Source organism: Schistocerca nitens, chromosome 1, assembly GCF_023898315.1.
Source record: "Schistocerca nitens isolate TAMUIC-IGC-003100 chromosome 1, iqSchNite1.1, whole genome shotgun sequence".
Classification (NCBI taxonomy): Eukaryota; Metazoa; Arthropoda; class Insecta; order Orthoptera; family Acrididae; genus Schistocerca; species Schistocerca nitens.
The window spans coordinates 1099791295-1099818161 of NC_064614.1; the positions used below are offsets into that span (position 1 = coordinate 1099791295).

The 26867-nt window shown below is 43.9% G+C and overlaps 1 protein-coding gene across 1 annotated transcript in view; it reads left to right on the forward strand.

Annotated features, from left to right (window-relative positions):
- The window catches only part of LOC126230929 (uncharacterized), a 344514-nt gene that overhangs the window by 19950 nt on the left and 297697 nt on the right, over positions 1 to 26867 (forward strand). Inside the window, exon 3 of the mRNA XM_049942408.1 lies at positions 18021 to 18193. Within this exon, the coding sequence (XP_049798365.1) occupies positions 18021 to 18193 (173 nt within the window). The remainder of the gene's footprint in view (positions 1 to 18020; positions 18194 to 26867) is intronic.

Below are 26867 nucleotides of genomic sequence, written 5' to 3' on the forward strand. Positions count from 1 at the left end.
CTGCACGGCGCCAAACACGCATACGACCATCATTGGCACCAAGGCAGAAGCGACTCTCATCGCTGAAGACGACACGTCTCCATTCGTCCCTCCATTCACGCCTGTCGCGACACCACTGGAGGCGGGCTGCACGATGTTGGGGCGTGAGCGGAAGACGGCCTAACGGTGTGCGGGACCGTAGCCCAGCTTCATGGAGACGGTTGCGAATGGTCCTCGCCGATACCCCAGGAGCAACAGTGTCCCTAATTTGCTGGGAAGTGGCGGTGCGGCCCCTACGGCACTGCGTAGGATCCTACGGTCTTGGCGTGCATCCGTGCGTCGCTGCGGTCCGGTCCCAGGTCGACGGGCACGTGCACCTTCCGCCGACCACTGGCGACAACATCGATGTACTGTGGAGACCTCACGCCCCACGTGTTGAGCAATTCGGCGGTACGTCCACCCGGCCTCCCGCATGCCCACTATACGCCCTCGCTCAAAGTCCGTCAACTGCACATACGGTTCACGTCCACGCTGTCGCGGCATGCTACCAGTGTTAAAGACTGTGATGGAGCTCCGTATGCCACGGCAAACTGGCTGACACTGACGGCGGCGGTGCACAAATGCTGCGCAGCTAGCGCCATTCGACGGCCAACACCGCGGTTCCTGGTGTGTCCGCTGTGCCGTGCGTGTGATCATTGCTTGTACAGCCCTCTCGCAGTGTCCGGAGCAAGTATGGTGGGTCTGACACACCGGTGTCAATGTGTTCTTTTTTCCATTTCCAGGAGTGTGTTTCTCAACTACGTCGTCCTGCTGCTCATGTTTTAGACCAACAAATGTGTGGGAATAAACGCCGCAGGGAAAGAGGTGGTTTCATTGACTCTCCTTGTGCTACCCCGTGCAGCACTGAAAACACCGCGTTTTCGTGTGAGTGCTCAAGGGTAACATTCCAGACAGACAATGAGCAGAAATGTAGTGAAATTTGGTGCCAATGTGATATCATTAATGCACCTTACACGTCATATGAACTGATCTGCGGCTTTCTTTCGTATATGTCGGCACCTTGCTGTTTTAAGTGTCATCGAGACTGAGGGTTACTGCGCAGGGCGCCACGCTTTTGCACAACTACAGAGGAATTTTGTACACTCCTTTAAGACAAAAATTTCTAGCCTTAGCTTCGCAATGAGTGGAAATTACGCGGTTTCGAGAAAGGTATCCTTTAATTCTGTTGCACAGTGTGTTTTTCGGAAACACAGATGCCTGACTGAGATCCGCTGGAAACAATCTAAAGGATATAATTTACTCACGAAAGGTATACCTTAAAATACTTTTGTTCGATACGTTTTTAACTATTGCTCTCCAGCCTGATACCTTTACTGAATACGTTTAAAATAAGAGATAGAGAATTCCCAAAGAAGTACCGAACGTTTCCTTATGAGTTGGCTTGGCAGGCACCAGAACTTCAGGGAGATGCTCACGCATTTCCCACGGCAATTAGTACAAGCTGGCGGCCGGCTGGTGTGGCCGAGCGGTTCTAGGCGCTACAGTCTGGAACCGCGCGACCGCTACGTTCGCAGGTTCGAATCCTGCCTGGGGCATGGATGTGTGTGATGCCCTTAGGTTAGTTAGGTTTAAGTAGTTCTAAGTTCTAGGGGACTGATGACCTCAGCAGTTGAGTCCCATAGTGCTCAGAGCCATTTGAACCAAGTACAAGCTGGCGTTGGGTACCACAGACATGTGAACTAATAAAATTCCGAGATCACACGTTCCAAGAAGTCACGCAGTACACAGCTTCTTCCCAAATATATCTCGCGAAATGAAAAGAAGTACGTTTAGATATACGGTAGTTAATGTGGAGTCCTTAGCCAACTCGTTTTGTTGCGCGGCGGCTCGGGTCTGCTGATCTTTAGAGATTTCGGTTTGTTTGATTTCTATCTGTTCGATTCGCATCCCAGCCTCACACACTTTTTTCTGCGTTTCTTGAACTATTTTTTTGCCTTGCTTTTGGAGAGTTGCAAGTGCCTTTTTGTCTTACACACCTCAGATTTTGCCAGTTTAACTTGTTCTTTGGGCACTAATGCGTCCTTTCGTACTACTTCCACTACCAATCGCGCTGTTTTGGCATCGGGCTTCGCCTGGTCCGCCACCTCACGCGCTTCCGCTGTCGTTTCTTGACATTCTCTAGCTCTTCTTCGATTCCTACGAGCTCTTCCTTGACTCAACCTATACCGTCTGTGACCGTTTCTATGATTAATTTGTGTCTTTCCCCCTCTTCCTCCAATCTCTTTTTTCTCTGCCTCTTGACTCTTTCTTTCAGCCTCTTGCCTCTTCCTTTCTGCCTATTGCGTGAATTGCATGAGAGCTGCAAACTGAGATCCACTGATAACACCTTCCAGAGTAGATGTACGAGATTCCATCAGTTTGTGACTCTTCGTTCGTGATTCTGGCCTGCCAGTTTCACTAATGGTGCGTCTCGTACCAGCAGCGACTACATTACGTTCTGATGCGGTATCCCGTTCACTTTCGTCTTCTGACTGAGACATGTCGTCATACTCTGCAAGTTCTACGTTCGACACTTGTGCCCGGTGTGCAACTGCATTTACCTGAGAATCACGTGTAATATCTGTCTGGTTACGGCTAATGATCTGGCGTGGATTCATGGTTAACACAATTGCTTCAGCTACTCTGTAGAAAACGTGTGTTGCTTCTTGTATGCATGCACTCTAATTCTGACCCAGACGAATTTAAACACTACACATTCCTATGCCACACAGATTCTACTCTAAATTACGCTCCCGTGAGCTACTGATTCCTAGTTCCTGACAACGAATTCAAATAACAGCACGCTTGTCTATGCTCACGAACGAAATTCTCACTGCATCCTAACAAATCAGCACAGCGCCATTCGCCGTCAGAAACAAACAATCAAGTGACACAGAAGTCACAACCACAACAGGAAAATACACACACACAATAATTACGTATTAGTACTATGTCTATGGCTAGCAACGCGAATCTACTCTGCGCAGTGCACCACATTAAACATGGGAAACAGAAACTTCACTAGGCAATACTATCTACTATCTGACGGTCACCGAAGGTGCCATCAATTCAAAATTCTGCGCAAGGAACGTCACATTGAATGACTACGCTAGGCAACTTGATATGACGGTCACAGAAGGTGCCATCAATCCGAGATTCTGGCATGGAACGTCACAATGAAAGGTAACTCTGGTGGGACTGGTTAAGTGATTGAGAATGTTGGCAAGATTTAGTGTACAAACAACATTTAGTCTTTCAAACCAGATATAAATTATACTAAACGAGCTATAGATTGAATACCCTAAACAACTAACAAGTTATTTACTACACCACTGAGTGGATCCTGGATAGCAAAGGCAGTTTAACTATGTGATCAGTGATTCAAGTACTCTGGCCCTCAAAATGTGCATAACGCAAGCTGAATTGATCTGACGCTGAGCAGACGTTGATTGATCAAATCTACTCAAGTTTCTCTACATGGGTGCAGCTGAGAGCAAGTGCCTTTTGGGATCTGTACGCCCTGACAATGCCGGAGCGGCAGTACGTTACCCATTGTACTTCGTGAGGCGACGTGACTCACAGCTGGCGAGTTGTGTGAGGCGCAGGTGGTGAGACGTGGAGGCGACACCTGTGAATCGATTGCGGCCACGAAAGAAATGCAAAAATCTCACGGTCTAGCTACCAGGCAGATGGGATCTCAATTTACTCTCTACCAGAGCCCTGAAATCACAGTAAATTTCAGTGGGAGACACACCCGCTCGCTGGTCGTACCAAGCACCAATATGGCTCACTTATACGAAGAGCGCACAAGGATACTAAAGGTCAAGACTGGTAAACCAAAAACGAGTAAGTGTGCCCTCAGCTAACGAGTAGTCTGAGATGTTTGAAGTTACATTGTCGGTGCAGTAAGAACTTCACCAAAGGCTCCCCAGTCTAAACTACTCGCAAGTGAAGTCAGTCTCAGGACAGGTCCCAAGTACCAACCAGAAAACCCAGAGCTTCGACCAGAAGTGCTTACCAAACCAAAGTCCCGAACCTGAGTGCTTCACACCTCTCCAGAAAAAAAATTCCGTTTTCCCGAAAAGAGCACGAGCGACGCTGCCTTCACTCCATCTGGAGGCAATCACAACGCTCTAGAAGCGCTAAATCTCCCCTCCTACACGACATCACAAACTCATGTGGAACCAGGGCAAGAGTTAAAAAACCTGCGTCTCTGAAAAAAAAAAACCGCCAGTTACTGGCTTTATTAAGTTTTTGGAGAGGGGGAGGGAAGATTTTTTCCGAATTGTATCTCCTCCCACAGCAACAAATGAACAAGTACATAGATATTTATCTAAATCGTCTGTGCCTTGGAGCTTGTTAGTCCTAACTATGATGTGCAATAAAGATTATATCTCTAAACGTTTCTCAGACGCCAAATTTTTCTTCAACAACCGAGACGGCCAAGGGAAGTGGTTCGCTGTCCTATTTGCACTATCCAGAGACATGAAAACATGTGAATTTTTTTTTATTACACGTGGCTATACGCACAATGCCCAGATTATGACTCTACTGTGTACACACGTTCCTTTAGACCATCGCCCCAGCCTAGGCTTCTGCTAGTGCTGCGGCAGATAGCGCAGCATTCTTCTGCTAGAGTCCTGTCTCGATAAGGGGCTGCCCTGTCAGCCCTGTACGGCTGTGGGCCTGTCTGGCAAGATTTACTAAGGGATGGGCTCGCTGCCAAAGGCTTTCAACTGTCAACAAGCAGTTTCTATTTATTTATTTATTGTTCCGTGGGACCACATTAAGGAGAAGTCTCCATGGTCATGGAACGAGTCAATACATGAAATTATAACACGATTGTAGAAACAGATAAAATGAAATATAAGAAACATATTCAGGTGACACGTCGTTAGTTTAAAGGCCGGCCGCGGTGGTCTAGCGGTTCTAGGCACTCAGTCCGGAACCGCGCGACTGCTACGGTCGCAGGTTCGAATCCTGCCTCAGGCATGGATGTGTGTGATGTCCTTAGGTTAGTTAGGTTTAAGTAGTTCTAAGTTCTAGGGGACTGATGACCACAGATGTTAAGTCCCATAGTGCTCAGAGCCATTTGAACCATTTCGTTAGTTTAAATAAAGAAAATCAAGAATGTAACACTGGAATTTGCTTAATTTTTTAGCTCTTCCAGGAGCTCCTCGACAGAATAGAAGGAGTGAGACATGAGGAAACTCTTCAGTTTGGACTTAAAAGCGTTTGGGATACTGCTAAGATTTTTGAGTTCTTGTGGTAGCTTATTGAAAATGGATGCAGCAGAATACTGCACTCCTTTCTGCACAAGAGTCAAGGAAGTGCATTCCACATGCAGATTTGATTTCTGTCTAGTATTAACTGAGTGAAAGCTGCTAACTCTTGGGAATAAGCTAATATTGCTAACAGCAAACAACATTAAAGAAAATATATACTGTGAGGGCAATGTCAGAATTCCCAGACTATTGAATAGGGGTCGACAAGAGGTTCTCGAACTTACACCACACATAGCTCGAACAGCCCGTTTTTGAGCCAAAAATACCCTTTTTGAATCAGAAGAATTACCACAAAAAATAATACCATATGACATAAGCGTATGAAAATATGCGAAGTAGACTACTTTTCGTGTTGAAATGTCACTTATTTCAGATACTGTTCTAATGGTAAATAAAGCGGCATTTAGTTTCTGAACAAGATCCTGAACATGGGCTTTCCACAACAGCTTACTATCTATCCGTACGCCTAGGAACTTGAACTGTTCCGTCTCGCTTATAACATGCCCATTCTGTCTGATTAAAATATCAGTTCTTGTTGAATTGTGAGTTAGAAACTGTAAAATCTGAGTCTTACTGTGATTTAGCATCAAATTATTTTCCACAAGCCACGAACTTATTTCATGAACTACATTATTTGATAATGTTTCAATATTACACACAAGATCCTTCACTACCAAGCTGGTGTCATCAGCAAACAGAAATATTTTTGAATCACCTGTAATACTAGAAGACATATCATTTATATAAATAAGAAACAGCAGTGGCCCCAGCACCGATCCTTGGGGAACGCCCCATTTAACAGTGCCCCATTGGGACTGAACATCATTACCACTCTCAATATTGCGGAGAATTACCTTCTGCTTTCTGTTCTTAAAGTAAGAGGCGAACCAATTGTAAGCTACTCCCCTTACTCCATAATGTTCCAACTTCTGCAGTAATATTTTGTGGTCAACAAAGTCAAAAGCCTTCGTTAAATCAAAGAAAACACCTAACGTTCGCAACCTTTTATTTAATCCGTCCAAAACCTCACAGAGAAAAGAGACTATAGCATTTTCAGTTGTTAAGCCATTTCTAAAACCAAACTGTACATTTGACAGCAAATTATGTGAATTTAAATGCTGCAGTAACCTTGTATATACAACCCTCTCGATAACTTTAGCAAACACCGATGGCATAGAAATAGGTCTATAATTATCAACATTATCCCTGTCTCCCTTTTTATAATGTGGCTTCACTACCGAGTACTTTAATCGGTCAGAAAACCGACCACTCCTAAAGGAAAAGTTACAGATATGGCTAAGTACTGGGCTAACATACATGGAACAATACTTCAGTATTCTGCTAGATACCCCGTCATATCCATGAGAGTTCTTGGTCTTTAGTGATTTAATTATTAACTCAATCTCCCTGTTGTCAGTATCATTGAGGAGCATTTCAGGTAACAGTCTCGGAACACTTTTTTCTACGAGCGCTATATGATTCCCTGTTGGGACTAGGTTTCTATTTAGTTCACCTGCTATATTCAGAAAGTGATTATTAAATACTGTACATATATGCGACTTATCAGTAACACGGACATTCCCACTACGCACTGATTCTATATCCTCGACCTGTCTCTGCAGAGCAGCCACTTCCTTTACGACTGACCATATGGTTTTAATTTTATCCTGATACTTAGCTATTCTATCTGCATACCACATACTTTTTGCCTTCCCAATAACTTTTTTAAGCACCTTACAATACTGTTTGTAATGGGCTACTGCAATTAGGTTGTGACTGTTTCCAACGTTTTGATATAGTTGCCACTTTGTTCTACAAGATATTCTTATACCTTTAGTCAGCCACCCAGGCTGCCTGTTTGTGCTAGTACCCTGTTTTGAACGTTCTAACGGAAAGCAACTTTCAAAGAGCACGAGAAAAGTCTTGAGGAAAGCATTATATTTATCGTCTACTGTAGCAGCACTATAAACATCTTGCCACTCTTGTTCCTTGACAAGGTTTACAAAGGTCTCTACAGCAACTGGATCAGCTTTCCTAAAAAGTTGGTAACTATATTTAACCTGTGTTGCAGCACAAAAATCTTTTAGACTTAAAATTTGTGCATCATGATCTGAAAGGCCATTCGCCATTTTGCTAACAGAATGCCCTTCTAGTAATGACGAATGAACAAAAATATTGTCTATGGTTGTTCTACTGTTCCCTTGCACTCTCGTTGGAAAGAATACGGTTTCCATAAGATTATATGAATTAAGGAGGTCTACCAGCATCCTTTTCCTTGCACAATCACTTATACAATTTATATTGAAGTCACCACATATAACTAACTTTTTGTATTTCCTATAAAGTGAACCAAGAACCTCCTCTAGCTTTAGCAAAAATGTTGTGAAATCGGAGTCCGGGGATCTATAAATAACAACAGTAAGAAGTTTAGCTCCACTAAATTTAACCACACCTGCACAACATTCAAACACCTTTTCAGTGCAGTACTTTGAAACATCAATTGACTCAAATGAGATACCGTTTTTCACATACATGGCTACTCCCCCACACCGCAAAGAGCTCCTAGAAAAGCTGCCAGCCAACCTGTATCCAGGTAAAGGAAGCCTCTGAATTATCTCCTTATTTAAGAAGTGTTCAGATATACCAATAATTTCAGAGTCAACATCTGTAAGTAGTTCACTAATTTTATCTCTAATGCCTTGTATGTTTTGATGAAATATACTAATTCCCTCATTAATCGGATACCTAAGCTTTGTCGAAAGTGGTTTCTTTGTTAGAGAGACTTCCCTTAAGCAGGAATACCTGTCAGCTGACTTCAATCTAAAAAAGGTACAGCTCTAACACCCACAACTACCGGAATTTTCCCATGAGTGATCCCACCACCCCCACCTATGCTGTCACCTATAAGCTTTGCCAACCTCCCCTTTCCATACCTGTTGAGGTGCAGGCCATGTCTAGTGAAACCCGTCCTGCTGATAGACTCCACCGACACTACTGAAATGTGACTCATGCCTTCTGTCATTAGCGCACCCCCAAGTCTCATGTTATTACGCCTGACGGCTGTATTAAGATGAGGCCGATCGTGACGCTGAAACAGTCCCACGAAATGCACATTCGTGTTGCGAATCTGAGTGGCTATCTTTTCCAGGTCACCATCTATGTCATACTCCCCATCCCTATCAATACTATTACCAGCCCCACCCACAATCACTACCTGATCCTCTTTTGTAAAATCCCTACATAACCCCCCTATGTTAAAAGTCACCTGAGCCAATCCTGCATTAGGCTTCACAATGCTGGTGACCTGGTACTCACTCCCCAAAACTTCCTGCAACTGCTGGCGTACACCTCTACCATGAGAACTACCTAACAGCAGAACCTTCTTCTTTCTCTTAGACTTTGCAACTGTCCTAGCCACCGTAACTACTGAGGTCTGCTGCATACTTCCTACATCTACAGCTACTAGAGATTCCTCTCCACTAGACTCTGACAGTTGGTCAAATCTATTACAAACACCAATAGTAAAACTATCTGAAAATCTCCTTCTCCTAGCAGATCTCTTGCCAATAGCCAGCTCCAATTCCCCAACCCCCTTTTCCCTCCTCATCCCATCTAGCTCCTCCTGTGCGTTTTTCAACTGCACCTGAAGGGCACAGATCTTACGCTCCTGCTCTTCTATCAACTTACTCTTGCTACATAACCTGCAGTTCCAGGAGAGGATCTCACCAGAATGCCCACTGGCTTCCCCACTGCATTCCCCCCAGTGAAAATACTTCGAACAAGTCTCACACCGCAATCCACTACTCATGAACCTACGGCAAAGCCCACACTTCTCACTCATGGTAAAATTTTACAGTTATTGAAACAAGAAAACAACTTTATCTAAGTTCCGCTACTACAATAAGAAGATGTTAAAAACTGACTACAATAATCACAAACTTGCTCCACAAGGGAAGTAACTACTATTATTGACAGTATTAATCAACAACAAATGAGAATATAACAAAATACTAACACAGAAAGAAAATCAAACGTCTAATGACAGTAACGAAACTGAAAGCAGTTCGCAAAAATTTCTTCTGAAGTTATTTCACCGGAAAACACCAAGAACACCGGTTGAAGACTACTAAAGTTCCTAAATAAACTACTATACACAAACAATTAATTAGTACTTAGCTTTCGATGCGCCGCTACAGCTGCAACTGGTCAGCGCGGAATGTAAACACGGGTAAGAGGTTAAGTTGCCCGATACGAAACACTCACAAATATCAGGTCACAACACAAGAAAGGCAGAGTTGAATGAAGAAACCACTAATTAGTCACTTATATAGTAAATATTATCACAAAAACCGTTAAAATATATATCTGCAACCTAAAAATAGATGAAAACTTAGAGAGCGATCTCACACGCAGTCACGCGCGTATGATGTCACACCAAAGACCAAGCTAAGAATTATAAAGCTAAGAATTATAAAAATTCCTCATGCGCTCTACCAGGCTCCATCAATGTCTGCTCAGCCCATTAACTTTCTAGAGTCTCGCTCAAGGTGCGTCAGGTTGTAATGAAATCGAAACTTCCTGGCAGATTAAAACTGTGTGCCCGACCGAGACTCGAACTCGGGACCTTTGCCTTTCGCGGGCAAGTGCTCTACCAACTGAGCTACCGGAGCACGACTCACGACCGGTACTCACAGCTTTACTTCTGCCAGTACCTCGTCTCCTACCTTCCAAACTTTACAGAAGCTTCTGTAGCTCCGGTAGCTCAGTTGGTAGAGCACTTGCCCGCGAAAGGCAAAGGTCCCGAGTTCGAGTCTCGGTCGGGCACACAGTTTTAATCTGCCAGGAAGTTTCATATCAGCGCACACTCCGCTGCAGAGTGAAAATCTCATTCTGTAATGAAATCCTTAATAAATTTCTGCATGCAAAAAATAGGTGAGAGAATGACCTGTCCTCTAACGAGCGAGGTGGCGCAGTGGTTAGCACACTGGACTCGATTCGGAAGGACGACGGTTCAATCCCGCGTCCGGCCATCCTGATTTAGGTTTTCCATGATTTCCCTCAATCGCTCCAGGCAAATGCCAGGATGGGTCTTTTGAAAGGGCATGGCCGACTTCCTTCCTCATCCTTCCCTAATTCTATGAGACCGATAACCTCGCTATTTGGTCTCTTCCCCCAAACAACCAACCAACCAACCTGTCCTCTCTCAACGCCACCCCTTCGAATGCAGCCGTTTTTGTTGTGATGTTAACGACAGCCTAGACATGGGGCGGCAATTCTCTAGTCCTGTTGCTTCTAGACTCCGACTCATGGTGAGGGGTGACAGAAAATGTTGCAAGGGGGCCATTGCTTATTCTCGAACGGCAGGTTCATATGTGAAAGGATTACGGGGTGCTTGTTGCACAATTCAGCGATCCTCCCTTGTGGTGGTCCTACCTGGTCGAGCAGAAAATTGATGACGAGTATGCCTTCCCTCACGTTGGTATGCCCGCCAACCACTGAGGCATCCGGATGCCCCACAACTCTGGGTAATGCACCATTCAGCAAGCCGGCTAAATGGTGACCCAAAATGCAGTCCCGTTCGAACTCGTTTACATACACGCTATGTTTGTATACGACAGGCTCGTACAAACTGTGTCCCTGGGCGCTAGCGCCCGCAGTCGCCCGAGGCCAGCGCCCCGGATGAATTCGTATATTGTAATTGCCGAGGCGTGCCGCGTAGCTGATCGTGCGGTCCACCGGCCACAACTCGCCATGCCGTTGTACAAGCGCTTCGTTCGGAAGACAGACCGCCGCACCAACAGAGGTCAAAAGCAGTGATACGACACAAAGCCTTTGGTCAACAGACGTAAGGCTACAGTGGATCGAGGTGGATGGTCAACAGCAGCAGACAAAAAAAAAAAGGCGCGTCTGCACTATTTAAACTCTAATGGGAAATTAATTTCTTTTGTACTGCTGTTGAAAATTATGACAAATGTTTAGTATGTCATCGGAACCTGATGTATTTAAAAAAGTAATCGATTGAACGGCACTTTAATATCTGTCACAAAGACCAGTTCGAAAATTTGTCGCAAGAGGAACGCTAGTCAAAGCTTAAAGAACTGAAAGAAAATTTGAAGCAGCATTACAGTGAAATAAGTGTTTCCTATCGTATGACTCTTTATTATTTATAGAGATGACTAACAAAATTATATTTTATAACCTGACATGTCAATTGGCAATGTGCCAGTTATCGAATATCAGGTTGTCAGAAACAAGGAACATTTTTCCTGTTAATTTTTATATTTGAGTTGCATTAAATTGCGTGGCACAGACATAATAAAAAATTATTTTTCGCCACTTTCTGAAAAGCCGTCACAAACTCTCTCTCGGATAGCAAAGTGTTATTCAGAGTCATTTTTGTTTTGTTTTTGTGTATTTATGTTTTCATGGAAGTGAAAGTATATGTTGTAGTTTGCTCTATGTTTAGGAAATTGGAAACTTGTTGTAAGGACTATGGGACCAAACTGCTGAGGTCATCGGTCTCCAGGCTTACACACCACTTAATCCGACTTACCCTACCTTACCCTGCGGACAACAGCCACACTCATGCGCGAGGGAGGACTCTAACCTCCGACGGGGGAGATCTATGTTTTCAATTAATTAAAACGCAAGTATTCCAGTAGACAAAAATCTATTTTGCGACCATGTTTCGCTGTCCTTGCCAGCGTCTATGACCGCTTATCAGAAGAACTGGGGAAAAACGCACCTAAAACCAATCATTTTTTGTTGGTTTTTATTTGGGTTCCAGTGAATGAAACAATTAATTGTTAAAATGATAAAAGTATTTTAAAAACTGAATTATACAAAATTAATTCTGGAGATTTTTTTGCGTGGCAGGAGCAGGAAACGTGAGCAAAGTTTGTACGCGAGTTACAAATGCTCGCTGAGAATTGCGAAATCAGGGAAATCCTTTGCGGCTGGGAATCTAATCGAGGACTGCCTGGTCGACTCGGCATCTTGTATTTGTCCAGAAGACCTCACGGAAAAAACTTAAAAAATAGCTCTTTCACCTGAAACTGTTGCTCGCTGAGTCGACGATATGCCTTCAGATATGGAGCAGCAATTAATGGAGACAGGGGAAAACTTAGTTTCATTTTCTACTGCTGTTGACGAGACTATGGGCGTTGCGGACATAGCTCGTCATATTCATTCGGGATGTTGATGACAATCTGCTTATCACCGAATAACTTCTCGACCTTATACCATTACAAGACACAAACACGGGTTTGGATATTTTTCCAGCCGTGGAAAACGTGTTCGAGTCAATGGGTTTAAAATGGGAACGCCTGACCATTGTAACAACGGATGGAGCCCCTGCGTTACGAGGGATACGCACTGGATTCCTCGGTTACGTCAGGTCAAAAATTGCAGAAATCAGCTGTTCCTTAGTCGCGGCAGTCCATTGTCTGATACACCAAAATGCACTCTGGCGGAGACTGTCAACATAAAAAATGTTATGGGCACAGTTATTCGAACCGTTAATTATCTTCGCTCACATGGACTCACACATCACCAATTTAATCAATTTCTGGCTGATATCGAACCAGAATACCGGACATCTCCTACCACGCCGAAGTAAGATGGCTGAGCAGAGGGAAATGAAAGGACGTCCAGAAGAATTACTTCGTGATCCTAAGTGAGTGGCGAATTTGGCTTTATTGAGTGACCTAACTAGTCGTTTGAGCACTTTGAACATTTCACTCCAAGGCGATGATAGCTCTGTTGCTGATTAAGTGAATACGTTTCAATATTTCAAAAAAAGCTTATTTTGTGGGAAAGTTGCGCGAGGAGAATTTTGTACACTTCATTAGACAGCGTAAAAGAAGATGTGGATTTTTTAGATTATGTTGAAATCATTTGCGAATTACAAGAAGAGACTGAGAACAGATTTTTGAGATGACTGAGCTTCAACCGGCCTTAGATATATTTGTTCGCCTGTTTTCCCTTCGGGCATTGGACGTCTCACAAGTGTTTCAACTAGAGCTGAATGACATGGGGTACAATATCCGCCTGAAGAACCACTTTCTTAAGTGCAAAACTTTGAATTCCACAGTTGTTTTCGCAGGCCGGGGTGGCCGAGCCGTTCTAGGCGCTACAGTCTGGAACCGTGCGACCGCTGCGGTCGCAGGTTCGAATCCTGCCTCGGGCATGGATGTGTGTTATGTCCTTAGGTTAGTTAGGTTTAAGTAGTTCTAAGTGCTAGGGGATTGATGACCTCAGAAGTTAAGTCCCATGGTGCTCAGAGCCATTTGAACCATTTTTACAGCTGTTTTCCACGGGAGAAGTATGCTCTTTTGCACAAGCACGCGGCCAAAGTTCTATCAATTTTTGGTTCCACATATATATATATGTGAGCGCTTGTTTTCCTTTTTAAAGCTGGCTAAAACTAACAACGTTCACTACTTAGCGATAAAAATTTGACTAATTCTTTGAAGTTAACAGTCTCCTGGAATATTGCACCAAACCTAGACAAAATCATTTCCTCGAAAAAGAAAAACTTGTAAAATGTTAACTGTCTTTTTTTAACAGTGTTGATTGTAAGGATTAAATGCCTTTATAACCTTAATTTTTTTAATAAATTTTCTAACTTGGTCAATTTAAATTACTGCGTACAAAACAGCAAACTAAGGATCCGATGTTCACACTTTGATAAAGGATACAAAAAGCTCTTGCACCGAGTAAAACAAAAAAATATTTAGTTATAACTACTAACAGTAAGAATGAGACTCTATATCCTATTCGTAAAATTATTTGCAAAATAGAATATTTATGATACTAGTTCATTTAAGAAGTTGATATGTCTTTCAGAAGACAGTAGGGGTAATGTAACTGATGATGATAAACAGGAGGCCGAAATTCTAAACCTAGCTTTCAAAAAGTCGTTTGCGGTAGAGGAATGCAGCACCATTCCCCGTTTCAATCATCGCATAAATGCAACGATGGCTGACATAGTGTTTACTGTATCTGGAATTGTAAAACATTTAAAATCCTTAGACGCCAGGAAGGCATCTGGCCCAGACGGTATCCCCGTAAGATTATATGTTGACTATGCTACAAATATAGCACCATTCTTATCTATCATCTACCAGAGATCATTGGAACAGCGGAAAGGCGGAAAGTTCCACGGGCTGGAAGAAGGCCCAGGCCATAGCAATGTATAAAAAGGATAGAAAATTGGATGCATATAATTATCGGCCAATTTCACTGACATCCATTTGTTGTAGAATCATGGAACATATTTTTTGTTCAGACATAATGACGTTTATAGACTCTGAGAAGCTTATCTGCAGAAACCAGCACGGTTTTAGGAAACAGCGCTCATGCGAGACGCAGCTGTGCATGATACATAACAGTCTCTAGATACCGGCTCCCAGTTTGATGCCATATTACTCGACTTTCCAAAGGGGTTCGACTCAGTTCGGCACTGTCGCTTGCCCCAAAACGTGCGCGCTTACGGTCTCTCCGATGACATAAGGCGGTTGGATGGAAAATTTTGTAACAGACAGGGAGCAGAATGTCGTCCTGAATGGGGTGACTTCAGCAGAAACAAGCGTAACTTTAGGTGTGCCCCAGGGCAGCGCAATGGGTCCGGTGCTTTTTACGATTTACATAAGCGATCTGGTTGATGGTACTGACAGCGGCATTAGACTGTTTGCTGATGATGCTGTAGTCCAGGGCTTCACAACATACGTGCTCGCGGAGCAAGCTGTGAGCAGCAAGGCGCGAGTACCGAGCAGCGCGAGCATGCTACCCCCACTACCGGACCAGAGAAGAGAGTGGGGAGAGTCACGTGGTGCACACAACAGCTGCCGCCAGTCAATGTAAATCCGCGGCAACCTGCTGGGATATCACTCACGAATTATTACTGCGACAAATGAAACAAATAAAGGAGAATGTACACGTGCCACATAATTCTATTAGCTTAGTGTATGCCTCTACCATCTGTAGACACTGAAACTAAAGAATTCCACGACAATCCTATATTTTCAACACTTTCTTCAACACTACTTAAAATATCACCCCCGGTTGTAGTGCTCTTGATGGCTACTACATCGAGGAGCTCCTCCCTCACCTGAAGATCTCTGTTAACACCTCTAATAAATATGGCAAGCTGCGCTGTTCCAGTGATATCAACACTTTCGTCCAGAGCTAGAGAATACGCCATAAAATCTTAACAGATATTTGCAAGCTGGCTCTGGACGTCGTCTGCCATGTCCTGTATGCGACGCATAATGGTCATGTTAGATAATGGCACAATCTGAAACTGTTCAACTTGAGATGGACACAAATGTTCCGCTGCAACTACCAAACATTCTTTTATTAAATCGCCATCAGTTAAGGAGCGCAGAGATTTTGCTAAAAGCAAAGCAATTTTGTAACCCACTCTGAGAGCTGCCTCAGTTGATTTTTCTTCGTCGTCCAGATCTTCTTCGGATAGCTTCCTTTTATGTTTAATAACTTCCTGTGCACGATCTGGTCAATCACATTTTCCACGTCCGTAGTCTTTCGCGTGGTACGACATATAATGTCGCTGCAAATTAAATTTCGTAAAAGAATTCAGTGTTTTGTGACATACTAAACATTTTACAACACCATCTTTTTCAGTAAACAGATACAATTCCTCCCAATGGGGGTTGAACTGCGAAAGCATGGTTGGGGTTACACAACGGCGACTTCACATGATTCTTAACCAGCGAAGTGACTGTTAAGCGCTGATCGTAGTACTTTAAACGTTACACAGTGGGCGCGAATTCAGTAGGCACGCTGCGGCCCTATTCAAACGTGCGCGCGCATTTCCCCTCCCTCCCCTCCCTCCGTACTCCGCGAGCTTGCAGCTGCTCGCGAGCAAGTGCCTGAGCAGACACAAGTACTCGCGCTCAAAACCGGCCAGTTGTTAAGCCCTGCTGTAGTCTATAGGAAAGTAGTATCATACCAAAGTTGTGAAAAAATCAATGAGGATTTGCAGAAAATAAATGCGTGGTGTAATGACAGGCAGTTATCTCTCAATATTAGTAAGTGTAACATACTGCGTATAACAAGGTGAAACTCCGAATTAATGTACGAGTACAAAATAAATGCCCAGTCTTTGGAAGCGGTAACATCTGTCAAGTATCTGGGTGTGACTATTCGAAATGATCTCAAATGGAATGATCAGATTACACAAGTAACGGGTAAGGCGAACTCGATATTGCGATTTATTGGCAGAATCCTGAAGCGATGCAGTACTTCAACAAAGTAAATAGCTTACAATACGTTAGTTCGTCCAGTCTTAGAGTATTGTTCGTCTGTATGGGACCCTCACCAGTTGAGTGGGATTCAAGAAGAAGGTCCAAGGAGAGCGGCAAGATTCGTGACTGGTACATTTAGCTATCGCGAGAGCGTTACAAGCCTCATACAAAGTTTGAAGTGGGGCACACTTGCAGATAGACGACGCGCTAAACGGAAGGGGCTGCTCACTAAATTCCAAAATCCGATTTTCACCGAGGATGTAGAGCATATATTATTACCGCCAACTTTCAAATCGCACAATGATCACCATTCAAAGATAAGGGAAATTATGGCTCGTACTGAGACGTTCAGACAGTCGTTTTTTCCTCGTGCTATCGACGAATGGAACAGAGTAGGGGAAACATGACTTTGGAGCGAATTGTACCCTCCACCACATATCGCTTGGTGGCTAGCGGAGTGTATATGTAGATGTAGGTACTGTACATATGATGAGCTTGCGTGTACGGTACCAATAGAATCAACCTGAGGGTCAGCAAACTACTAAGCTGCTCTTCGATTTTTGTTTTTGATATTATCTTCTAAAGCCTTGCATAGTAATTCTGCCACACGAACACTAATTGCTATCTAAATAGTAAATGGTTTACTTGTTTTACCGCTCATCGACCACATTTACAAAGCTGTGCTTCCTCTGTTATTTTGATTACGTTGGATCTGACCGCGTGGAAGTCCAGCGCAGAGCAGTGTTGTGCGGACTCACTCGCTCCTGAGCTGCCGGTCGGAGTGGCCGTGCGGTCCTAGGCATCGCCGGCACAGTAGCTCAGCGTGTTCGATCAGAGGGTTATCAGCCCTCTGTAATAAAAAAACTGAGTTAATCGATCAACAACAAACCTAAACGGCTGTCTTACGACGTCCGCCCCGAGCAGATGCAACGAACAAAAGCGAACAAAATGAGATTTAAAAAAAAAAAAAAAAAAAAAGGCGCTACAATCTGTAGCCGCGCGACCGCTACGGTCGCAAGTTCGAATCCTGCCTCGGGCATGGACGTGTGTGAGGTCCTTAGGTTAGTTAGGTTTAAGTAGTTCTAAGTTCTAGGGGACTGATGACCTCAGCAGTTAAGTCCCATAGTGCTCAGAGCCATTTGAACCATTTTTTTTCGCTCCTCGGCTGTCTCTCTCGCCCGTATGCCGATATAAGGATACACGGTCGCGCACGGAGCGCTGAACTGCACTGCGGTGCTGGGCGCAATACTTGGATGAGTTACTTTGACATCCGACCATGTCTCCTAGGTGCTTTACATTTTTCGTCACGAAGTGTATGTAGAAAGAGATACATGACTGACAAGGTGGAGAGACGGGAAGAGAGAGAATACAGATGGAGAGAATTAAAATGCAAGTTATGATGCATAACTCAATAGGGAATTAATAATTATTTCTGTGATTCTTTTTGCAGGTCTGAAAATACTAATGGACTTCGTTCCGAATCACTCGAGCGATGAACATGAATGGTTTCAAAAATCGTCGAACATTAGTGATCCTGAATATGACAAGTATGAGGATTATTATGTGTGGCTTGAGGGGAAGGTCGGTGAAGATGGAGTGACACCGGAACCGCCCAACAACTGGGTAAGTAGATAAGGTTTAAAACCCGATGTCACGCATCAGTACAAATTTGAGGTCTTATGATGTACAGTAGTCGAAAACCGTATAAAGGCATGGATATCTTTGCAAAAATTAACACTGTCGGCTGGAACAGTTGTGCACAGCGTATGTGCAATAATATGAGATCCATTGTACTGACAAATTCAGTCAAATGGTATTGCATTTGATGTCAGTTGTACAGTATATAACAAGACGTCAACCATTCCGGTGGTAGAGGATGGAACTCAGTATAAAGGCAGTCGGCTATTGGTGGCGTTAGTGTGTGCGTATGTTCCTGTATTGTAAATGAGAAACAGATACCATCACTGACAGTGCGTGTTGTGTACTTAAACCACGGCTGTGCTAGTACCAAGTCGGAAACAGTTATCGTGAGATGAAAAAGTAAAAATCGAAGCGTACATGGAAATGGGACACTCCAGTAATGAAATCTCCAAGAAGTTGAACTGTTCAAGTATAATGATTCATAATTTAGTTAGACTGGGCCCACGATGTGGACAGAATGTAAAACGTAGAGTGAGTAGAAAATTATTTGACGCATCGAACCGGTTCCTTTTGCCCAAAGCAAGGACAACTAACCGTTATTCTCCTCATCTTGTTGCTAATTTACTGTTGTCAGTCACTGCCAGACGTGTAGGACTAACTTTGTCAAATGACAAACATTTGTATTCAAGAAAAACTGCAGAAAGCTGCTCTAACACCCAGACATAAATAGGCTCAATATTACTTCGTTGAAAAACATACGCTATGGACTTCAGAATGGGATAAAGTGACTTTCATTCACGAGAAGAAGTTTAGTTTAGATGAGCTGGATGGATTTCAGTATTATTGGCGTGATCTGAGAACAGAGCAGCGGCTAAGAGTGAGCAGAATTTTTGGTGGTGGAAGTGTTATGATTTGGACAGCCCTCTGCGCTACAGGTAAATCACGCACTCCTTGGGCGAACTCTGCAGTAAACTCTAACATGTACATAGAGACGCTAGAGATAGAATTGGTTAAAATGTATGAGGACCTACGGAACGAAAAGTCTAATGTTTCAACAAGATAATGCATCTGTTTATGTATATGCTACCAAAAAGTGAAAGATAACAATGTCTCGCGCTGGTCTGCAAGTAGCCCCGATATGAATCCCGTGCAGAAATTTTGGAGAATACTTTCTAGGCGTGTTGCTCGCAATGGAACGTAATTTTGAGACCGTATCGAAGCTGAAAGGAGCGATACGAGAAGAGTAGCAGACAATTTCACTGCAAGAAATACGAACCCTAACCAAATCAATGCCGAAAAGAATTTTTTAGGTAATTAGGAAGATCAGAGGTTGGTCAAACTGCCAACAGTGCAATAATACAATATGACAGTGAATGCCTTTATACTAATTTCCACCCAGAAAACGAAAACACCTTATTTTGTTACTCGTGTTGTGAAGGAAACTGCGTCGCTGATCTATCGACAGCAAGGTCAGTCGGCATGAAAACACAGTTGGGATGGATATGCCGAAAGGAAGTGCTTTGGGTCTGATGAGCGTATCAGTCAATCATGACCCTATAGTGATTCCAACAATTGTTAAGTGACGAAGTAACGGCTTATTGTCTAATCAGACATATTATGTACGCAGATGGTGTTTCCATAACTTTAACTCTGAACGTCGTTTAGTGAATAAAATACAAAATTACTGAGTATCGATAAGATGTATAATCGAATTCAAGACTACATTGAAGGCAGAACTTAAAACGTTGTTCTTAACGGAATAAAATCGGCATGTGTATACCTAATTCTTATTTCGGGAGTAACCAAGGGGAATCTATAGGGTCGTTACTGTTAATTACTTGGTTCAAAATGGTTCAAATGGCTCTGAGCACTATGGAACTTAAAATCTGAGGTCATCAGTCCCCTAGAACTTAGAACTACTTAAACGTAACTAACCTAAGGACATCACACACATCCATGCCCGAGGCAGGATTCGAACCTGCGACCGTAGCGGTCGCACGGTTCCAGATTGAAGCGCCTAGAACCGCTCGGCCACACCGGCCGGCTGTTAATTGCTTCTTTCTATACTACTGTATAAAGACAAGTCGTTGTTTAATGTTATTACCAAAAATGTCGAATAGTTCCTGAACCATATACATGAAATTTTTGCACAATACTCTAATAAACATTCGGACGAACACAGGCTACATCTGTCTTCGCCCGGATGTTTATTAGAGACTTGAGAAAAAATTTGAAGTAATTCGTTTACGAATTGGTCGAAAATTGTGGTAACAATATTAAACAACGACTCATCTTTACACTGTAGTATAGATACACACAATCAACAGTAACGGCAATATAATATACACTGAAGAGCCAAAGAAACTGTAACACATGACTAATCTGTAGAGCCCCCGCGAGTACGCAGAACTGCCGCAACCCGACGAGGGATGGACTTGACTAATGTCTGAAGTAGTGCTGGAGGGAATTGAAACCATGAATCCTACAGGGCTACCCATAAATTCGCCTGTAAATATGTGTATAAACAGTGTGATTACGTGATGAGGTTACAAACTTTCTAGGCTGGAGGAAAAGGATATCAATTTAAGGTAAGGGTCCCTGTGCCGGAAACGAACGAGTCGAAAGTTATAAGCGAAAACAGTTGTGATACCTCTGACAGAGGAATACCCGTACTGGTACTGTTGTTGCAAAGATTGTAGGATAGGCAACTTTCAGAGGTGGTAGGATGGCCCAAAACAAGAAAAAAATTTCGAGTAAACAGGGCTCTAAGTGCTATAAGCACTTGTTCAATAGAGGGGATGAGTTTCACACTAGCGTATGCATTTTATATCCCATGTTTATTGGAAATTTTTTCCTTGGTTTGGTCCATACTAGCACCTCTGCACCTCTCCGCAACTTCAGTACCAATACAAGCATTCTACTGTGACAGGTATCAGAACTACTTCGCTTATAACTTTCGACTCGTTCGTTTCCGGTACAGGGACCCCTACATTAAATTGAGACATTTATCCTTTTCCTTCAGCCTAGAAAGTTCGTAACCTCATCACGTAATTTCACTGTTTATATACACTCCTGGAAATTGAAATAAGAACACCGTGAATTCATTGTCCCAGGAAGGGGAAACTTTATTGACACAATCCTGGGGTCAGATACATCACATGATCACACTGACAGAACCACAGGCACATAGACACAGGCAACAGAGCATGCACAATGTCGGCACTAGTACAGTGTATATCCACCTTTCGCAGCAATGCAGGCTGCTATTCTCCCATGGAGACGATCATAGAGATGCTGGATGTAGTCCTGTGGAACGGCTTGCCATGCCATTTCCACCTGGCGCCTCAGTTGGACCAGCGTTCGTGCCGGACGTGCAGACCGCGTGAGACGACGCTTCATCCAGTCCCAAACATGCTCAATGGGGGACAGATTCGGAGATCTTGCTGGCCAGGGTAGTTGACTTACACCTTCTAGAGCACGTTGGGTGGCACGGGATACATGCGGACGTGCATTGTCCTGTTGGAACAGCAAGTTCCCTTGCCGGTCTAGGAATGGTAGAACGATGGGTTCGATGACGGTTTGGATGTACCGTGCACTATTCAGTGTCCCCTCGACGATCACCAGTGGTGTACGGCCAGTGTAGGAGATCGCTCCCCACACCATGATGCCGGGTGTTGGCCCTGTGTGCCTCGGTCGTATGCAGTCCTGATTGTGGCGCTCACCTGCACGGCGCCAAACACGCATACGACCATCATTGGCACCAAGGCAGAAGCGACTCTCATCGCTGAAGACGACACGTCTCCATTCGTCCCTCCATTCACGCCTGTCGCGACACCACTGGAGGCGGGCTGCACGATGTTGGGGCGTGAGCGGAAGACGGCCTAACGGTGTGCGGGACCGTAGCCCAGCTTCATGGAGACGGTTGCGAATGGTCCTCGCCGATACCCCAGGAGCAACAGTGTCCCTAATTTGCTGGGAAGCGGCGGTGCGGTCCCCTACGGCACTGCGTAGGATCCTACGGTCTTGGCGTGCATCCGTGCGTCGCTGCGGTCCGGTCCCAGGTCGACGGGCACGTGCACCTTCCGCCGGCCACTGGCGACAACATCGATGTACTGTGGAGACCTCACGCCCCACGTGTTGAGCAATTCGGCGGTACGTCCACCCGGCCCCCCGCATGCCCACTATACGCCTCGCTCAAAGTCCGTCAACTGCACATACGGTTCACGTCCACGCTGTCGCGGCATGCTACCAGTGTTAAAGACTGCGATGGAGCTCCGTATGCCACGGCAAACTGGCTGACATTGACGGCGGCGGTGCACAAATGCTGCGCAGCTAGCGCCATTCGACGGCCAACACCGCGGTTCCTGGTGTGTCCGCTGTGCCGTGCGTGTGATCATTGCTTGTACAGCCCTCTCGCAGTGTCCGGAGCAAGTATGGTGGGTCTGACACACCGATGTCAATGTGTTCTTTTTTCCATTTCCAGGAGTGTACATATTGCCAGGCGCCGGTGCCTGTAAGTTTGACGTTCTTTAACATCGTTGGATGACGTTGCTGGACATGGGTTGCTATGCAAAACTTGATCTACTAAGTTCCCTCTACAACCTCCAGATGTGAGTAACATCAATTGTGAAACACCCTGTATATTGATATGTGTTGTCTGTTCTATCGCACATGTCCGTCACAACGGACACCACATATCAATACACTGAACATTGCATATATATAGTATTCATGGTTTTGAATCATATAACGTAGCACATATGAATAAAATAAAGCACTTCCGCAGTTATGATGAAGATCAGAAGTCAAAGAGTAGACAGATTTTTCAGAGAGTAAATGTTCTCCATAATTTTCGCAGTATTGTTCAAATCAATAAGTCTGCAGTACTACACACATTTTAAGCAACCTATATTCTTCCACACGGTTCAAGTTGTCTCAATAGCAAATGTCATCGAAATCAGTTCAGCAGATTAGTCCTGAAAATATAACAGACATTTTTTGCGTGATTAAATAAAGACTGTACGGTGCCCCAAGCTACGTTCACGTTACCTGTGGAAACCCCAAGAAAATTCGTCTAGTTGTTTTGGAGATTAATGTGCTGAAACAGAGAAAGTGACGAATTCGCTGGTTGTAGATAAAACTTATTTGCGTGGTCCGATTTTTATGAACTAAAGCCTACATGGTACCCAAACTACCTGCAAAATTCCCATGAAAATGCGTGTAGTACTTTTGGAGAAACTTGTTCTAACAGACACGACCGTCTCACAGATTTATTATTGTCATACGTAAAGACAAGTCGTTTAATGTTGTTATCAAAAATCCCGAATAGCTCTTGACCAATTTACTTTACTTTTACACGACACTCTAATAAATGGTTCAAATGGCTCTGAGCACTATGGGACTTAACATCTGAGGTCATCAGTCGCCTAGAACTTAGAACTAATTAAACCTAACTAACCTAAGGACATCACATACATCCATGCCAGAGGCAGGATTCGAACCTGCGACCGTAGCGGTCGCTCGGTTCCAGTCTGTAGCGCCTAGAACCGCACGGCCACTCCGGCCGGCCCTTAGCATTTAAGTACTATAAGATTTCAAACACATTTTTGAACAGTAATCCCGGAAGCTCCAAGAGGATATTTACAGATGACTCTGTTGTGCAAAGGAACGTTGAAATGCCAGAATATTGTGCCGAAATGCAGAAAAGCCTGTGGACAATCGATGATTGGTGCAAGAAGGGACAATTGATATGGAACGTTTATGTGTGAAACATATTGCGTATAAACAGGTAGACAGACCAGCTGCTGTTCGATTACACCATTAACGGTAAATCCGAGGCAGCAATAACACCCATAAACCTCCCAGAGCGACAAATTAACGTGCTGTAGGAAAAGCTGACGCCAGATTCATTGGGAGAATCTTAAAGAAAAGCAAATTCATCCTGGCAAACAAGTGGCTTGCAAAACAGTTATTTGACAAATTATTGGGCACTACTCACCAGCGTGCAGCCCTTACCAAGGTGGAGACAGACAAGATATGTCGAAGAGCAGCGTTCTTGGGGTTGGGTTGGGTTGTTTTTGGGGAGGAAACCATACAGCGAGGTCATCGGTCTCATCGGATTAGGGAAGGACGGAGAAGGAAGTCGGCCATGCCCTTTCAAATGAACTATCCCGACATTTGTCTGGAGTGACTTAGGGAAATCACGGAAAATATAAATCAGGATGGTCGGACACGGGATTGAACTGCCGTCCTCACGAACGCGAGTGGAGTGTGCTAACCATTGCACCACCTCGCCAGATTTGCAGCGTTTTTGTCGCGGGGCCGTTGAATAGGCGCGAGAGATTTACGCAAGTACTCTGCATATTACAGTGGCAGACGCTACAAGAGAGGCATCACAAGAGGTTCCAATTACAGGGGTCTACGTTCCAAGATGAGTCGGGCTGTATATTACTTTCACTCACACATATCTAGTGCCTGGTAGCAGTTACTTCTGTAAAATAATTGGGAGTATGCGTACAGAACGATTTGAAGTGGAATGATCATATAAAATTAATTGTTGGTAAGGCGGGTACCAGGTTGAGATTCATTGGGAGAGTCCTTAGAAAATGAAGTCCATCAACAAAGGAGATGGCTTACAAAACACTCGTTCGACCTACACTTGAGTATTGCTCATCAGTGTGGTATCTGTACCAGATCGGGTTGACGGAGGAGATAGAGAAGATCCAAAGAAGAGCGGTGCGTTTCGTCACAGGGTTATTTGGTAAGGGTTACGGAGATGTTTAGCAAACTCAAGTGGCAGACTCTGCAAGAGAGGCGCTCTGCATCGCGGTGTAGCTTGCTCGCCAGGTTTAGAGAGGGTGCGTTTGTGGATGAGGTATCGAATATATTGCTTCCCCCTACTTATACCTCCCGAGGAGATCACGAATGTAAAATTAGAGAGATTCGAGCGCGCACGGAGGCTTTCCGACAGTCGTTCTTCCCGCGAACCATACGCGACTGGAACAGAAATGGGAGGTAATGACAGTGGCACGTAAAGTGCCCTCCGCCTCACACCGTTGGGTGGCTTGCGGAGTATAAATGTAGCTGTAGATGTAAACAGCCACGAAGAGAAAATAAGACAAGTTAAAGCTCATACGGCGATATTCGGACAATAATTCTACCCACACGCCTGTCGCGACTGGGACAGGGAATGGTGGAAAAAATGTACACGATGCCGCAGATTGTAAGATGTGTTCTAAAGTGTAGATGTTCATGTCGAAAATGTAGTTCAGCGCCTCTGCTGCAGTTACATAGAATGGAATTCGGAAACGGTGAAGACGTTTCGCGAATACGGCTTGTGTTCGCATTTGCCGTAGTTAAATGTTACTGTCTAACTACCGGGTTGCTGTAATTAAAGTGCAGTTACTCACGGTGGTCGGGTGTGGGCTGTAATTATCGTATGGCAGCCAAACTTGGTAGACATGCTAATGCGTTAATGCGGAACCAATTTACGATGGAAAAGCTTACTCCCAATTTTGGAGGTAAATCTGGCGCTGTACACTGCTTGTATGACGCTGTGATATCCACACTGTCATTTGACAATCCATACATAACGTGAGTGAACAGTATGGCTGGTAGGCACAAGTATATTAAAGATCGCCTATTGAAAACCATAGCCCAAATGGATGATGTGTACCAAAATAAATTTATTCTGCAGCGCATGAAGAAGAGGCAGCTCATCCATGATAAACATGATACCCGCTGACCTGACAGTTGCAGAGACTAAGGATAAGATGAAGAACACACAACATAGGTGAAGACCTTCACTTTGTAATCAGCAATGTGGAAGAAAGAAACACATTTTGACAATAGTACAACATCCATACGCACCGATCCTGCAATCTACAGAACAGCTATTGCTGCTGGCAACCAATGTCAACTCACCAATGATGCAAGTATATTGAAAACACGCTAGTCACTGCAACGTGGTATCAAACAACTTTCTAACAAATGCAATACTTTAGAACGGTGTTTTTCAGCCTTGTACGCTTCAAACCTTCGCGACACGTCTACATATGAACTTTTTCGTAGACATAAAAGACCGTTGTATACAATAAATGCATTTTATTAAGGAACGACTACGAGATACGAATTTTACAAATTTATTACGTAAGACTCTTGAATAGGAAATTGTGAGTATAAACAATAAGCCTACAATAAAAGAAACTTATTACTCTTAAGCAGGATCATATTTTTTTCATGCTCTAGATATTTTATCAGCGGAAGAGTAGAAGACATTAAAGACCTTGCGACACACTTGTCATATGTTCACGACACACCAGTGTGTCGCGACGCGACGGTTGAGACATGCTGCTTTAGAATAACAGCAGTTCTGGGACGTAGGCTACTATACAAACTTTAAGTTCATGCGACGTCACTTCATACTATAGTTATTTCGCACTACCATTTGTACAAAACAACTACTGTTACGTAACGAAGTAAAACTATGTGGACTAATACAAGAATTTACTTTGTATGTAAACTTCAGATATACTCTAACTACCACCAGAACACTGCAGATGACTCACTGTAGGCACACATGATTTTGTTGCTTCTATCAGAATATTGAAACCCGTTTGCGAGCAACATCATAATCATTTTGAATATGATACTGTTA